We start from the raw sequence: 16,233 nt of genomic DNA, 5'->3' as shown, positions 1-16,233 counted from the left end.
TGGGATTCCGATAGGCAAGCAGTTTATAAACATATAGGTAATTGTGTTTTGTTATGTTTGTTTTGTATTCTTGCTTATTTTGCTGTGTCTTAACTTGGTTGTTTTCAATCTGTAGCCGAGAAGGCTCCTGCCATTACCACTGCCAGGTTGAAGTCCTATTTCAATCAGCGTAAAAAGAGTGAGAAAGAGGTTTCCTCTAATGTGGGAAGAGGCGCTGCTGCTGTGGTAACCCAGTATGGTCCTGGGCCGAGGTCGAAGCGAAAGAGGGGTCAAGGCAAAGGTGGCCTTGCTGAAGTGCTGGATGGTAAGGGTGAGTCATCGCTAATACTACAAATGGTGGAGTCTGCTTACGAATCGCAGAAGAAGCTTCATGGGTATGATGAGGACGATCATGGCAGATCTTTGTGGGCGAAGCTGTATCCTTTTGGTGTCATGGCTGACGAGCTCTGCTATTTTCCCGACGATATGAAGAGGATTGATGATGTTGGTCGAGCAGGTGTCAGTCGGTTTCTGCAGGTATGGGTTACTTTGTTGTTCTTTTTGAATTCTAGCTGGTGTTTACTTATTTATTTCCTTATTTTGTAGGTGATTGGCGCTCGCATTGTTGCTATTGGTCGTTCTCAGGAACTTGCTTTAGAGCGAGAGGAAAAAGAGGCTACTCGTGTTGAAGAGTTATCTGGAATTATCCAGGAAAGGGATGAGAAAATTGTTGAGCTGTCTTCCTCCATTGAGAAGAGAGAGCTTGAATTTGCTGAGGAGCGGAAACTGCACGAGGCTTCTTTGAAGAACATGAAGTCTGAGGTTGATCAGTTGTCTGCTCGGGTCAAAGAGTTAGAAGGCGGGGTTTATGAGGCCTTTGCCCAAGGTTTCGATCGCGCTGTTTCTCAAGTCAAGGTGTTGTATCCCGAGGCTGACCCTTCAAAGCTCGATGTTATGAAGGTTGTTGTTGATGGTGAACTTGTGGAAGATGAAGGTGTTGCTGGAAGTGAGAGTGAGGGATCCAGCATAGGCGATAAGATAGAGTAGTTTCTTAGTATTTGTCTTGTTAATGCTTGTTGTATCTTTGGAACTTGTTGCTATTTTGTCTTTGAACTTCTTCCTGAATGTTTAACAGTGATGTTTTGTGTTCTGAGTATATAGCTCGGTTTGGAACAAATAGCTTTGATTAATGCGATATATATTTTGGTTAGACCATATTGGTGTGCCGTTATGAGAAAAACGACTGCTTTGTGTTTACTGACGGTGGTTGAAACCATTCTTTGTTTGGTTGATCTGTTGATTAGGATAGTAGCGGATTTAATGTACTGTTTTGATTATCCCTTGGGCTTCCCTCGAAATAACTTGTTTGTCGTATTTTGCATGTGCTTCTCCGAGTATTATTATCGGAATGCGCGCGTTATTCTCCGAGTATTATGCTCGGATTAATTTTAAATGTTCATTTGTTAGAAGGTAGGGACTAATGTTGAAAATGCTGGTGTGTACTTGTCCGAGTATTATGCTCGGCATGCGCGTGTTGAATTCCGAGTATGAAGCTCGGATTAGTTATGTTTGTTAGAAAAAAAAAATTTTGACTTGCTTTTGTGGTGGAGGTAATCCGATAAGTAAGCTCGGATTGCGATGTTAGGGTTCCAAGGATTATGCTCGGATTACCTGAAATATATGTTTAATTGTCAAAATGTGAATCATTTTGATTGCTCGATAGGTTGTATGAGTACAATGATTTGTTGCGTCCGGCCTCGTTAAAACCCTCTCCGAGTAAAACCCATGTATTTTGGGAGAAAACCTTCAGAGGGGAAAAAGAGTACCATCATTCGCAAATTACAGATTACATCATGACTGATATTTCCTTAAGGAGGAGATGTTCCATGTTCCTGGAAGTTGATCTCCTTGAAGGGTTTCGAGCTTGTAAGCCCCCTTTCCAAGACTTTGGAGAACTCGGAAAGGCCCTTCCCAGTTTGCCGCCAATTTGCCATGTGCCGGAGGTTTCCGGGCTTCTTCTGTGCGTCTGAGTACGAGGTCTCCATTGTTGAAAGACCTGTGAACTACTTTTCTGTTGTGTCGTTGCTCTAGGTATTGTTTCCTGGCTCGTTGCTTTATGGCGAAAATATCTCTTTCTTCTTCTACAAGGTCCAACTCGGCTGTCCGAGCTTGTAGGTTACTTGTTTCATCATAGAGCTCGGTCCTTAATGTTGGGACGCTGACCTCTACTGGGATAAGTGCTTCTGCGCCATATACTAGTTTGAAAGGAGTCTCTCCTGTGGCAGATTGAATGGTGGTATTGTAACTCCATAGAATTTCTGGAATGAGGTCGGCCCATTCTCCCTTAGCGTCGCCGAGCTTTTTCTCTAACCCCTGCAAGATAATTCTGTTAGCCGATTCAACTTGTCCGTTAGTTTGCGGGTGCTCTACTGAGCTGAAATGATGTTTGATGTTAAAGTTTGTTAGAAAGGTGGCGAGCTTATGATCTGTAAATTGTGTCCCGTTATCCGAGATTATCTCTCTTGGGATACCGTATCTGCATATGATATTTTTCCATAGAAAAGATCGCACTTTTTCTGCCGTTATGTGTGCTAGTGGTTGTGCCTCTATCCACTTAGAAAAATAATCTATTGAAACCAAAAGGAACTTTACCTGGCCTGGCGCTTTCGGGAAAGGTCCGAGGATATCTAATCCCCACCTATCGAAAGGCCAGCTTACCTCTGTGGTGTAGAGTTCTTCGGCTGGGGTCTCCGACAGGGTGGCATGCTTTTGACAATTATCACATGTCTTGACTTTGGAGATGCAGTCTCGTTTTATCGTCGGCCAATAATATCCTGTTCGCAGGATCTTTGCTGCTAATGCTCGGCCACCGATATGGTTGCCGCAGACTCCTTCATGTGTTTCGGCCATAACCTCCTCGGCTTCCTCCTTGTTGATGCATTTGAGCAATGGTTGTGAATGTCCTCGTCTGTATAGGGTGTTTCCGAGCACTGTATAGAAACTTGCTCTTCTTCGGAAGAGCGGCAAGTTTGGCTCATCATTTGGAATGGTGCCTGTATTGATGTAATCGAAAAAAGGTGCTCGCCAATCTGGGACCTGTGTAATACTCAAAATTGTATCCTGCTCAAAACTTGGTTTATCAAGTGTTAGCTGGGACAGTGTCGATGTGTTTTCGGCTTGCCGAGTTGTGGCTAACTTAGATAACACATCGGCCCTGGTGTTTTGTTCTCGGTTTACATGAATAATATCAAATTCTTTAAATTTTGAAATCAGATCCTTCGTTATGAGCCAATATTTCTCTAACAAAGGATCTTTTACCTAGAATTCTCCTTTTATTTGATATACCACTAGTGAAGAGTCGCAGTAGGCTGTTATTCGAGGTATTTGTAGTTGTAGGGCGAGCTTTAGTCCAGCAAGTAGGGCTTCGTATTCCGCCTGATTGTTGCTTGCGTTGAAGCGAAATTGTAGTGATTGCTCGGCCACCACTTTGCTTCCTTCTTTGAGTAGTATCCCAGCTCCACTGCCTTCTTTGTTGGACGCTCCATCTACATGTATGGTCCAACTGACTTCTGTATTATGTGTGTCATTGGTCATCTCTGATATAAAGTCGGCTAGCACCTGTGACTTCAGTGTTTTTCTTGATTCGTACTGAATGTCGAACTCGGAGAGCTCGACCGACCATTTTATTAATCTGCCAGCGAGCTCGGGCCTGGTTAGTATCTGCCTTAATGGTTGGTCCGTTCGTACTATGATTGTGTGACTCTGGAAGTAGTGCCGCAGTCTTCTTGCTGTTGTGATTAGTGCTAGCGCCAGTTGTTCTATCTTTAGGTATCGTGTTTCTGTTGGTTGTAGCACCCTACTGATGAAGTATACTGGGCTTTGGTTTCTTCCTGTTTCTGTTACTAAAACTGAGCTTATAGCATGGTTAGATACTGATAGGTATAAATATAATGGGTTACCTATCTCTGGTTTCTGGAGGATTGGTGGTGATGTCAAGTGTTGTTTAAGTTCGGTGAAGGCATTTTCACATTCGTCTGTCCAGTTGAACTTCTTGCCTTTAGAGAATGTCTGGAAAAAGTGATCAGATCGGTTTGCCACTGCAGGTAGGAAACGTGACAGGGCAGCTATTCGTCCTGCAAGTTGCTGGACTTCCTTTACTGTTCTTGGGCTTGTCATGTTTAGCACGGCCTTGCACTTTTCTGGGTTGGCCTCGATGCCTCGAGATGTAAACATGAATCCCAGGAACTTCCCTCCTTGTACTCCGAACGCGCATTTGTCTGGATTGAGTCTCATGTTATATGCTCGGATTTGTCTGAAGATTTCTACTAAGTCGTCACAGTGTGACCCCTGCATTGGTGTTTTTGCTACCATGTCATCTACATAGACTTCCATGTTGCGGCCTATCTGTTGTTGGAATACCTTGTCCATTAGCCTTTGATACGTCGCACCTGCATTCTTTAGGCCGAAGGGCATTACCTTGTAACAAAAATTCCCATGTTCTGTTATAAAAGCTGTTTTGCTTTGGTCTTCTGGGTGCATTAGGATCTGGTTATAGCCAGAGTATGCATCCATGAAACTCAAAGCTTTGAAACCAGAGGCGTTATCAACTAATTTATCAATGCAAGGCAGTGGATATGCATCTTTAGGGCAAGCTTTATTTAAGTTTGTGAAGTCGACGCACATGCGCCATTTACCTGAGCTCTTCCTTACCATTACCACGTTAGACAGCCATGTGGTGAAGCGAATCTCTCTGATGAAGCCTGCATTGAGGAGCTTCTGGGTCTCTTCGAGTGTTGCTTGTTTTTTCTCTTCTCCGAGGTTCCTTTTCTTCTGCGCAACTGGTTGGGCTGTTTTGTCAATTGCTAGTTTGTGGCAGATGACCTCTGGGTTTATTCCGGGCATGTCATCTGGCGTCCATGCGAAAAGGTCGGCGTTCTGACGCAGTGTGTGAATGAGTCTTGCTCGGTCTGCCCCTTCTAATGCTTCTCCAACATATGTGCATTGGTTGTCGTCTGCTGTTAGTGTTACTTATTGAAGATTGTCCATTGGCCGAGGTCTTTCGCCGAGGTCTTCCCTAGGGTCAAGATCGGCTAGTGTCGCTGTGTTGGCAGACGTTTGGATGGCTTGGACCTGGGGTCGAGCTTCCTGTTTTGTTTGTACTGGTTTTAGACCAGCGTTATAGCATTGCCGAGCTTCTTGATGGTCGGCATACACCGCAGCGATCTTGTTTTCCTGCACTGGAAACTTGACACACAGATGTAATGTGGATACCACTGCCCTGATTGTGTTCAGTGCGGGTCTCCCAAGTATAATATTATAAGGGCTGTAACAGTTTACTATTAGGTATTGAATATCAATTGATTTTGCCATAGGGATCTCTCCCATTGTGGTCTTTAGCCATATGTGTCCCATGATGGGGACTCTCTCTCCGGAGAACCCAATTAGCTCTCCAGAGGAGGGTTGTATCAATTTTTCTGATAATTTCATTTTAGTAAACGTAGAGTAAAATAAAACGTCAGCACTACTACCTGGATCTAACAATGTTTTTCTTACCAACAGATCTCCAACCTGGATTGAAATTACCACAGGGTCGTCGAGGTTAGGGCTTGCCGATTTGAAGTCTGTTTGGTTGAAGGATATTGTGACGTCTGGTCCTTTGTCCTTCTTTGGTTGTATGGTTCCTTCGATTGCCAGCATTGCTCTGTAGCTCCGCTTCCTGGCCGAGCTTGTTTCTCCTCCGCCTGCGAATCCTCCCGATATGTGGTTGATGACTCCTCATGGCGGATCAGGAGCGATCCTCTCTTTTTTGTCGTCAGCCGTTGCTTGCTTATGCTCTGCCCTGTCCGAGTTTCCTCCTTTGCCCTTCCGGGTCTCGATGTACTTGTCCAGGAGACCTTGGCGTGCTAGTCTTTCCAGGAGGTCCTTCGCGACGATGCAGTCATCTGTGGTATGACCGAACTTCTGGTGGAAGGCACAATGTTTTGTCTTGTCCACGAATCGTTGATCCTGGTAGTTCCCTGCTCGGGCTGGTGGTTTTATGATTTTGGCGTTGAGAATTTCTCTGATGATGTTTTCTCTTCTGGTGTTGAATCTGGTGTATGTGTTGTACTTTGACGCTGGCTTAAGAGGTTTCTTTGTGTCCCTATTGCCTGGAGATCTAAAGGGCCTTTCCTCATCTCTCCGGTGTGGTTGTTTGTCTGATTTCTGGGCTTCTCGGAGTTCTTCGATTTCCATTTGACCTGCGGCCCTTTCTCGGAACTCCTCCAGGGTCTTTGGTTTTGTTATGGCGATGGTTTCCCGGAATTTACCAGGTCTGAGTCCGGCTTTGAGGGCGTGCAGGTGAACGGCTGGGTCCAAGTCTTGGATCTCCATGGTGGCGTCAGCGAACCTGGTCAGGTAGTCTTTCAGGCTCTCATGCTGGCCTTGCTTGATGGTGCCGAGATAGTCCGATCCGTGCACATAGATTCTTGACGCGGCAAAGTAATCGATGAATGATCTGGCAAGATCTTCAAAAGAGGAAATTGATCCTTCAGGGAGTTTGGAGAACCAGAGCAATGCAGCACCGTCGAGGTAGGTTGGGAATGCTCGGCAAAGGACGGGCTCGTTCTTAGGGCCGTTGAAAAACATCATTGACTGGAATTTCTTTATGTGGGCTCGGGGGTCGCCGAACCCTTTGTATGGTTCCAGTGCGGTCGGGAGAGTAAAATTTTTCGGCATCTAATAATTTGTGATCTCCTCGGAGAAGGGGTTGTCGAGGGTGAGCTTCTCCTTTGGCAGGGCGATGTTCAAGGGATCTGTAGCACCTTGAGCCGAGTTTTTGGAGCTTTCTCCATTGTTCTGCGTAGACAACTCGGCTATTCTTCGTACTTCCGCCTGCAGCTCGGCGATTCGAGCTAGGAGGTCATCATGTGAGAGTTGTGGGCTTTCCTTGTCAGCCATGTTCGAGGATCGGGAATCCTGCAAAATAGGGTAGAAGACTAGACAAAGAAAAAAGTGGGGTTAGATGTACTCCGGGCCCCACGGTGGGCGGGAGGCCGAGCTTAAGCACTTCCGAGCAAGTCGTCAGCCGAGAGGAAGAGCTTTACGTCGGCCAAGACCAAACACCGCGGCGGGAATACCTGCAAAAGATACTCCGACGCTCAAGTTAGTGACAGTCTCAGGAAAGAGAGAAAGAATAATTAAGCGAGAGTGGGGTAGGTGAACTTAGAGTAAAAAGTAAGAGACTGAGAGTGGTTAAGTGAGAGAGGATAAGTGAGTATGAGAACTGATAGATGAACCTGATCTCAGCCGAGACTATTAGTCCGGATTTATAGAGATTGTTTTACCATTTCCATATGGATAAGTCCTAGTTTATAGATTGGTTAAGATATTCGGTTTTGGTGCTATAAGCCAGTTGAGCACGTTTCTTATTTTCCGTTGGGTGATGCTGCTTCGGTCCTGATCGTGTGCCGGGATTTTCGGACGGCTGATACGGGACCGAGCTTCATAATGCACGTGTCTTTTTATTCGATTGGGTGAAGCCGAGCTTATCTGCTTTTGTTCCGAGTTTGTTTAATGTGACGTTAGCCTCAGGTATTCGTATGCCGAGCATGCCGGGCGACCGAGGATGCAGGTAACGTATCACTATTAATTCTTTATTATATTTTTTATTTGAATATAACTACAGTCTTTAACAATCTCCAATTTTCCAGGAGTCATCTATCTTTTGGAAGCCGAGATGTTAATAAGTTTTTTACTCAGAAAAAAAATACAAAATTTTTTAAACGAGTTGGTTTGATATTTATGATCTGGGAGCGAAATATATTTCTCTTTTGCATATGCTAATTTTTAAAATACACCAAAAGTTCTATTTTGAATAAAATAAAAGGTACCAAAAAATAAAACATAAACTGGAATTAAATTTTTTGAATTTAAAATTACAGAAAATAAAGTGAATGACTTCAATTTAAAGAAAGTAACAAACGTCTTTAATATAGTTGAAAGATTTTGGAATGAAAATGACTGTATAATTTAAAGAGAAAAAGAAATTACTTTGCTGGATGAGAAATTACAAGAAATTGAAAAGAAAAATGTAAAGACATGAATTGAAAGACATGGAAAAAATTCTACAGAAATGAACTTAAAGGTACACTTAAAAATTTGTTAGGATGTGAGTGTGCATAAGTGTTTTCTGAAGACAAATTCCAACCCGTTGCTTCTTTTGAGCTTCGTTAATTTATAGATCAATTCGACCAATCTTGTCCTGATGCCAGATGTCATCTCTGAGAAGTCCGAAAAAAAACCATTTTCGCCAAGTGTAAAGCCAAATAACCGTCCTTGTGCAATACACCATTGATCTTGACACGACGTCTGTTAATCTCATTCTTTAACAAGTTATGGCAGATCGAGACCTTTCTATCAACACCTATTTTCCAAGCTAACATCCTTACTAGTTCGACCAACAATATTTTGATTCACAAAATTCTTCCACTAATAAATTGCCCCTTAGGATTATTATTATCCTTGAAATCTTTTTTAAAGATGAAATAATTGATCCTGATAAGATGTACCTTATATTCTGGATAAACAAATAGAGAAGAGAGAAAGTCCATTGATGATTGGATTTTTGACGGTATAGAATTTCACTATTGAAGTCTCGTTGCAAGTATAGTTTCTAAACCAATCAAAAATCCTTTCATACAAAAGATTGTTAACAAGTAACAAACCCCTAATTTTATAAACCGAAGTATTCAAACCTCGGGTCGTTCTCCCTAGGAATTACAATAAAGTGCCTTGTTATTGGTTAGAAATGTGTTTTGGGGTTTTGGACAAGAAGCATGAAAAGTAAATGGCAATGAAAATAAACTAACAACTATAAAAGGCTCTTGGCAAGGTATGAAAATTAGAAGTCCTATCCTAGTTATCCTTCTCAATTGTGATGAGAATTGTTCATTGCTACCACTTAGTTAACCCTTACTAAATAAAGGAAAGTCAAGTGGATGAATTGACTTGAGCCACAAGTCCTAGCCAACTCCCAAGGAAAGACTAGCTTTAGTGCACTCCAAACCAATTAGCAATCTCTTCAATTATCAATCAACAAAGGAATTAGATAACTCAAGTGTTACTAATTACTCTACCTAGGCCAAGAGGAACAAAATCTACACTAAAACTAAAAGAGACATTTCAACAAACACATAAAGTGCAATAGAAGTAATCATTATTAAATGTAAGAATTAAAGGAATCTACAACTACAAAAATAAGAGATCAACAATAGAAAAGCAAAGAAGACACATTTAGTATGAATTACCTCTTATTGAATTGGAAGAATCTAGAAGGAACAATACTAGATCTACAACAAAATATAAGAACAACATAAAAGAAATTACAACAAAAGAGTAGAAGAAGATGAATGTAGCAACAAAGAATTGAGAGATAGAAGTGGAAGAAAGCAAAGATTAAAACCTAGATCTAAGAACTAATCCTAATCCTAATCCTAGAGAGAAGTGAGAGCTTCTCTCTCTAGAAACTACTTCTAAAACTAAACTATGACTAATGGTAACTAACTTCCTCATCCCTCTTCAATCCTTGGCTTAAATAGCATCAGAAATGAGTTGGATTGGGCCCACAAGGCTTGTAAATTCGCTAGCCACGAGTTTGCATGAAGTGATCACGTGCACCAACGGCATGTGCGCGTACAGTGCGCGTATGCGTCCTTATACGTATAGCAACTATGACAAATCTTATATCGTTTCGAAGCCCCGGGTGTTAGCTTTCCAACCCAACTAGAACCGCATCATTTGAACCTCTGTAGCTTAAGTTATGATCAATTAAGTGCGAAGAGGTCGGCTTGACAGCTTTTGCGTTTCCTTTATTTCTCCAGGAGTTCTCCATTTCTACATGCTTTTCCTTCATTCCCTTGGTCCAATCCTTGCCTCCTAAATCTGAAATCACTTAGCAAACATATCAAGGCATCTAATGGAATCAAGGAGAATTAGATTTAGCTATTTTAAGTCCTAAAAAGCATGTTTTCACTCTTAAGCACAATTAAAGGAGAAGTTATAAAACCATGCTATTTCAATGGATAAATGTGGGTAAAAGGTTATAAAATCTCCTAAATCAAGCATAAGATAAACCCTACAAATGGGGTTTATCAACCTCTCCACACTTAAACCAAGCATGTCCTCATGCTAAAACCAAGAATGAAGTAAGGGTATGGCATTTATTCAATGGGAACTAACTAAATGCGCGATGCAATCTACCTATATGCAACTATCTAAATGAATGCAATTGCTTGGTCAAAATAAATCAATTTCCAAGAAGCATATATGTACAAGGGTTAAGGACTAGCAAGTCTAATCCACAATTGAATTGAGTTATTAAATATTTTTATAAACTTGCATGAAAAGTGACATTTATGGATGGAAGCATGTAATTGAGCATCAAACCCTCACGAATGTATTTGCACTCTATTCGCTCAAGTATTTGGGGTTGATTCTCTCAATTCTCTCCTAATCATGCTTTCCAAGATTTGTTTTTCTTCTAACAATCAACAAATATTTCATGCATACATACATATATCATGAGGTCTTTTTTTTAGGTTGTAATGGGGCTAGGGTCAAGGTATGATGCATATATGGTTAAGTGAGCTTGAAATTTGAATCTTTGATAAGCTTAAACTTCCCACCTAACCTATGACATCCTATACAATTTCAAAGCTAGCCTAACTACCCATTTTTCACCTTTTCACATACTCATGCATCCCTTTTCATTTCACAACACTTATGCATTAATTTTATTGAGCTTCACTTTGGGGCATTTTGTCTCCTTTTTACTTCTTTCTTTTTTTTTCTTTCTTTTTCTATTTTTTTTCTTTTCCATATTATTTTTCTTTTTCTTCTTCTTTTATTTTGTCTTTCTCATTTTTTCTTTTTTTTTTTATATACAAAAGCATCAATACATAAGGTTTTACATTTGATTAATACATGAGTATGTACCAAATTCCCAATATTTTCAATAAAAATACAAAACTACCCTTTTATTCACCCAATGTCCCAAGATTCCCACACTTGAATGATACTCACACACATTAGCCTAAGCCAATCAAAGATCCAAATTAAGGACATTTATTGTTTTTCGCTTTAAGGCTTGTAATGTGCTAAATTAAGAACAAAGTGGGTTAATCGTAGGCTCAAATTTTACTAACAAAGGAAGATAAAAGGTAAGGCCATTTGGACAAGTGAGCTAATGAAATAATGGCCTCAATCATATAAATGCATGTATACACAAAATAATGGATATAAAGAATCAAACAAATCAAAGATTACAATCATAGGAAGAGAATAATGCACACAAGAAGGAAAAATAAGTGGTTATAAGATGTAACCACACTATTAGGCTCAAAACTCACTTGCTTGTGTTCTTAGCTCAAAATATGATCCATAGCATATATAATTCAAGCAAGTTTTATGAAAAGTTTTCACTCAAATCAATTGAGATGCCCTATAGATAATTTTCTCAAAAACTTTCATTATTTTGACTAAGCTTATTTTGTCTATATATGCAAAATTAAGAAAATGCAACAAAAATCCTAAAATCCTAAAATAAAATGCAAAAGTGTTAGGATTAGAAATTTGTCACCCAAAATAACCGACCGGTCGGACGACCTCCCCACACTTAAAAGTTTGCACCGTCCTCGGTGCATTGAAGGATGAGCAAGGGGGTACGGCGAGTCTCCGGATTGCTGCGTGTTCTTTCTTCCGCTTCCGTTATTGCTTGTGGTGCATTCATCATGAAAAACAAAAATATAACACCATAAGATGAGACAATACAAAAGCAAGGAAGCATACATTGTTGGAGTGAGGTAACTCACTAGATTTGAGTGAGTGAATTAGTGTGACATTAATGACAAATAAGTGTGTGAATTCTAAATTGCGCAGTTTAGAACACACACTAGCATAAAAAGTGATGTCACAAAAGAAGCATGCACTTTACTCATTCTAGTATGCTTGAGATGCTCTAAGTGAACTTGTAAGGTAAAACAAGTATTAAAGAAGCATGAAAGCATTCAATCTAAGCCTATGGATGCATATGATCATGAAATACAATGCATTAAGGTATATGCACAACATCATCCATCAAGAAGTTGCCTAATCAAAGAATACGGTTCAAATCACATGGTGGCCAAATCATGCAATTCAAAAGAATTACAAGCTCGAAGACAATTCTCATCACTTGGTATTTTTCAAAAGGTAAGCATGAAAAACTCAAAACCAAGTAGCAAAATATAACCTCAATCATAGAATCCAACAAATATTATCTAAAAACATTCATGCTAAAATAGCATTTAGGCAATAAGAGGCAGCAATGTGTAGTAAACAAAGTCAATAATCCAACACTTATGATGAAAAGAGAGAAAATAAAATGAAAACTAAACTAAAACTAACTAATCAACTAACTAACTAACTAATTAACTAACTAACTAACTAATAACTAACTAAAATAAATGGTTATCGATGGTGTTTGGAAGTGTTGGATGAGGGGTAGGAGGAGGGAAGGAAGAAAGAAGAAGGAAAAGAAATGGAAAGAGGGGAAGAAAAGAAATGGATGGAAGAAAGGGCATCCACGCACACGCACGCATGACGCGCGCGCGCGGGTGGTGGAACAGAGAGAGGGGGGCGGACGCGTCATGTACGCGCGTGCGTGAGTGGGGTTGTGCCAAAGGCACAACGTTGGCGCGGCGTAGGCATAACTCTCTGAAAAATGTATAGAATGTGGAACTTCTCAATCCACGCGTACGCACGCATGGCGCGCTCGCGTGGATGGTCGAAAACGCTTGATGCACGCGTACGCGCGCAGTGCGCGTACGCGTGGATGGTGCTCTATTTTTCAAAAAAAATTTTCTATGTTTTTGCACCAATCCAAGCAATCTAAACCTCCAAGCAACTACCAAAACAACATAAAACCTTATTTAACATACTAAACTACCAAATATACTCAACTAACTAAACAAAACATGAAATTAGACTAATTCTACCAAATATTTACAAAAGAGAAAATGAAAAGATATTACCATGGTGGGGTGTCTCCCACCTAGCACTTTTATTTATTGTCCTTAAGTTGGACTTATGGGGAGCTCCTCTCAAGGTGGCTTGTGCTTGAATTCATCTTGGAACTCCCACCAATGCTTGGTTCTCCATTGTGCCCCAAGATTCTTCATGGATTGAGCCAAGTCTTGATGGAGTTCTTCACAAGCTTGGGGCTCCCAAAGTTGATCCTCTTCTTGTGATCCGGGATCCCACACTTTATTTTCACACCCGTCTTGAGGTTGATCATCATTATTAGTCCAACCGGGTGGTGAGTAAGGTGAATTCTCTATATAGTGGCCAACAATCCTCCTAGACCCATCTATTTGAGCACTACTCCAACCTTTATATCTCATGTTTGATGCATCAACCATAATGAGCCTTGATTTGCAACGCCCACCACAAAACCTTTTCCGCTTACGCTTCATCCCACAAACTTCCCTAAGTTGGCCATCCGTTTCAAGCAAACCATATTCAAGTGGGATAATAAAGCTAATAGAAATGAATTTCACCCACTCAAATGAAGGTGTAGATGGCAACCTAGGCAAAGATGCTTCCAAAGATCTTGACAAAGCATAGCCAACCCTCGTTCTTCTATTTCTAAGGACTTCCACCTCTTCACAAGATCTCTTAATCTCAATCCTTTGTTCAACAATTTTATCTAAACCTTTTCCTTTACTCAAATCATAATAGGGAGGGTGAGAAAAATTTACCTCCTTAACGCATTCAAATCCAACCGGAGAAGGTTCTTCATGCTCAAAGGATTCTTCACCACTAAGACTTGATGCTTGATCTTCATCACTAAGGGAACTCAATTCTTTCTCTATCCCATCCAAGTCTTCATATGGAATATGCCTTGAAAGGTGTGCACTTTCCTCCCTAGCATCAATTTCAATCATCTTGGAGGGGTTTTCTTCAACTCTATGTTCCCATGGAAGCTCCGCATCTCCTAAGTCTTCTTCCTTGTCTTCAACAAGTAAAGCTTCCTCCAATTGTTCCAATACAAAGCAACTTCCCTCATTTCCCACCGGAGTTTCCAATCTCTCCTTCGTGCTATATTCTTCATTTGATTCTTCACATGTAGCCATGGGGGTTCCTTGAGTGTTCAAGCATTGGGAGGCTAATTGATTTGTTACCGCATCCAAGGCGGCCATGAAATTTTGCACATCCTTTTTCATCTCTTCTTGCCCTTGAACAAGAACACCAAGGGTTTTATCCATTAGAGATTGGGGTTGGTGGAAGGGTTCCTCATTTTGGGAAAAGGGTTCATAATAGGAAGGTGGTTCTTCTTGGTAGAGTTGTGGTGGTTCAATATTTTCCATTCTTTCCACTTGTTGCACAACACACTCTATGGTTGCTTGAAATTAATCCAATGCTTCCTTGAGATGATCCCTTGACTCTTGTTCCTCTTGGATAATATGATTAGGATCATGTGACTCTTGGATCAATGGATATGAGTATTCTTCCATGGGAGGTTGTAGTGGAAAGTAGTATTCATCTTGTGGTTGAAAATGTTCATATATTGGAGGTGGTTCATCTTGGTAATAATGTAGAGGAGGTGGCTCTTGAAAGTGGTGATGTTGGGATGGTGGTGGCTCTATGTGTGGTTCATATGGCTCATATGGTTGTTGGAATGATGGATATGGATTAGGGTCATATGAAGGTGGTTGGTAAGAAGGGGCTTGTGAGTATGGTTGAGAGTTATGTTGAGGATATGGTTCATAGGCATATGGTGGTGGTTCTTGAAAGTCACAAGGTGATTCACCATAGCCATTGGATTGATATGCATCATAGAATGGCTCTTCTTCATAGTGCATTGGTGGAGGTTGTTGCCATGAAGATTGATCATATGCACATTGCTCCTTCCACCTTTGATTGTCCCATCCTTGATACACATCCTCATTGTAGCTCTCATCACCTACAACATAGTTGTAATCACACTCATAGCCAAAGTGAGAATTCATGATAGTAAGAGAGGGCAAAAAAAAAAAGGAACAAATAAAGAGAACAAACTAAAAACTAACAAAGAGGCAAAAAGTAAACATATTCACAATATTCACATATATACAATAACCAATAACACAACACCATTGCAACTCCCCGGCAACGGCGCCATTTTGATGATTGGATTTTTGACGGTATAGAATTTCACTATTGAAGTCTCGTTGCAAGTATAGTTTCTAAACCAATCAAAAATCCTTTCATACAAAAGATTGTTTGTCACAAGTAACAAACCCCAATTTTATAAACCGAAGTATTCAAACCTCGGGTCGTTCTCCCTAGGAATTACAATAAAGTGCCTTGTTATTGGTTAGAAATGTGTTTTGGGGTTTTGGACAAGAAGCATGAAAAGTAAATGGCAATGAAAATAAACTAACAACTATAAAAGGCTCTTGGCAAGGTATAAAAATTAGAAGTCCTATCCTAGTTATTCTTCTCAATTGTGATGAGAATTGTTCATTGCTACCACTTAGTTAACCCTTACTAAATAAAGGAAAGTCAAGTGGATGAATTGACTTGAGCCACAAGTCCTAGCCAACTCCCAAGGAAAGACTAGCTTTAGTGCACTCCAAACCAATTAGCAATCTCTCCAATTATCAATCAACAAAGGAATTATATAACTCAAGTGTCACTAATTACTCTACCTAGGCCAAGAGGAACAAAATCTACACTAAAACTAAAAGAGACATTTCAACAAACACATAAAGTGCAATAGAAGTAATCATTATTAAATGCAAGAATTAAAGGAATCTACAACTACAAAAACAAGAGATCAACAATAGAAAAGCAAAGAAGACACATTTAGTATGAATTACCTCTTATTGAATTGGAAGAATGTAGAAGGAACAATACTAGATCTACAACAAAATATAAGAACAACATAAAGGAAATTACAATAAAAGAGTAGAAGAAGATGAATGTAGCAACAAAGAATTGAGAGATAGAAGTGGAAGAAAGCAAAGATTAAAACCTAGATCTAAGAACTAATCCTAATCCTAATCCTAGAGAGAAGTGAGAGCTTCTCTCTCTAGAAACTACTTCTAAAACTAAACTATGACTAATGATAACTAACTTCCTCATCCCTCTTCAATCCTTGGCTTAAATAGCATTAGAAATGAGTTGGATTGGGCCCACAAGGCTTGTAAATTCACTAGCCACGAGTTTTCATGAAGTGATCACGTGCACCAAAGG

The 16,233-nt window shown here is 40.3% G+C and overlaps 2 protein-coding genes across 2 annotated transcripts; both read right to left on the bottom strand.

Annotated features, from left to right (window-relative positions):
* Positions 1-5,007: 5,007 nt before the first annotated feature.
* Positions 5,008-5,676, bottom strand: LOC130966458 (uncharacterized). The gene has a single exon (XM_057891268.1). It carries the CDS (start codon positions 5,674-5,676, stop codon positions 5,008-5,010), a length of 669 nt encoding a protein of 222 aa, XP_057747251.1.
* Positions 5,677-5,754: 78 nt separating this feature from the next.
* LOC130966457 (uncharacterized) lies at positions 5,755-6,696 on the bottom strand. Its single transcript, XM_057891267.1, has one exon. The coding sequence runs from the start codon at positions 6,694-6,696 to the stop codon at positions 5,755-5,757; it is 942 nt and encodes a 313-aa protein (XP_057747250.1).
* Positions 6,697-16,233: the final 9,537 nt, after the last annotated feature.

This window comes from Arachis stenosperma, chromosome 3 (assembly GCF_014773155.1).
Source record: "Arachis stenosperma cultivar V10309 chromosome 3, arast.V10309.gnm1.PFL2, whole genome shotgun sequence".
In the NCBI taxonomy this organism is placed as follows: domain Eukaryota; kingdom Viridiplantae; phylum Streptophyta; class Magnoliopsida; order Fabales; family Fabaceae; genus Arachis; species Arachis stenosperma.
This window is presented reverse-complemented; position numbering and strand designations above follow the sequence as displayed.

Excerpts from the sequence above, each read along its gene's own strand:
- LOC130966457 (XM_057891267.1), bottom strand. The coding sequence starts at position 6,696 with ATGCCGAAAAATTTTACTCTCCCGACCGCACTGGAACCATACAAAGGG.
- LOC130966458 (XM_057891268.1), bottom strand. The coding sequence starts at position 5,676 with ATGCTGGCAATCGAAGGAACCATACAACCAAAGAAGGACAAAGGACCA.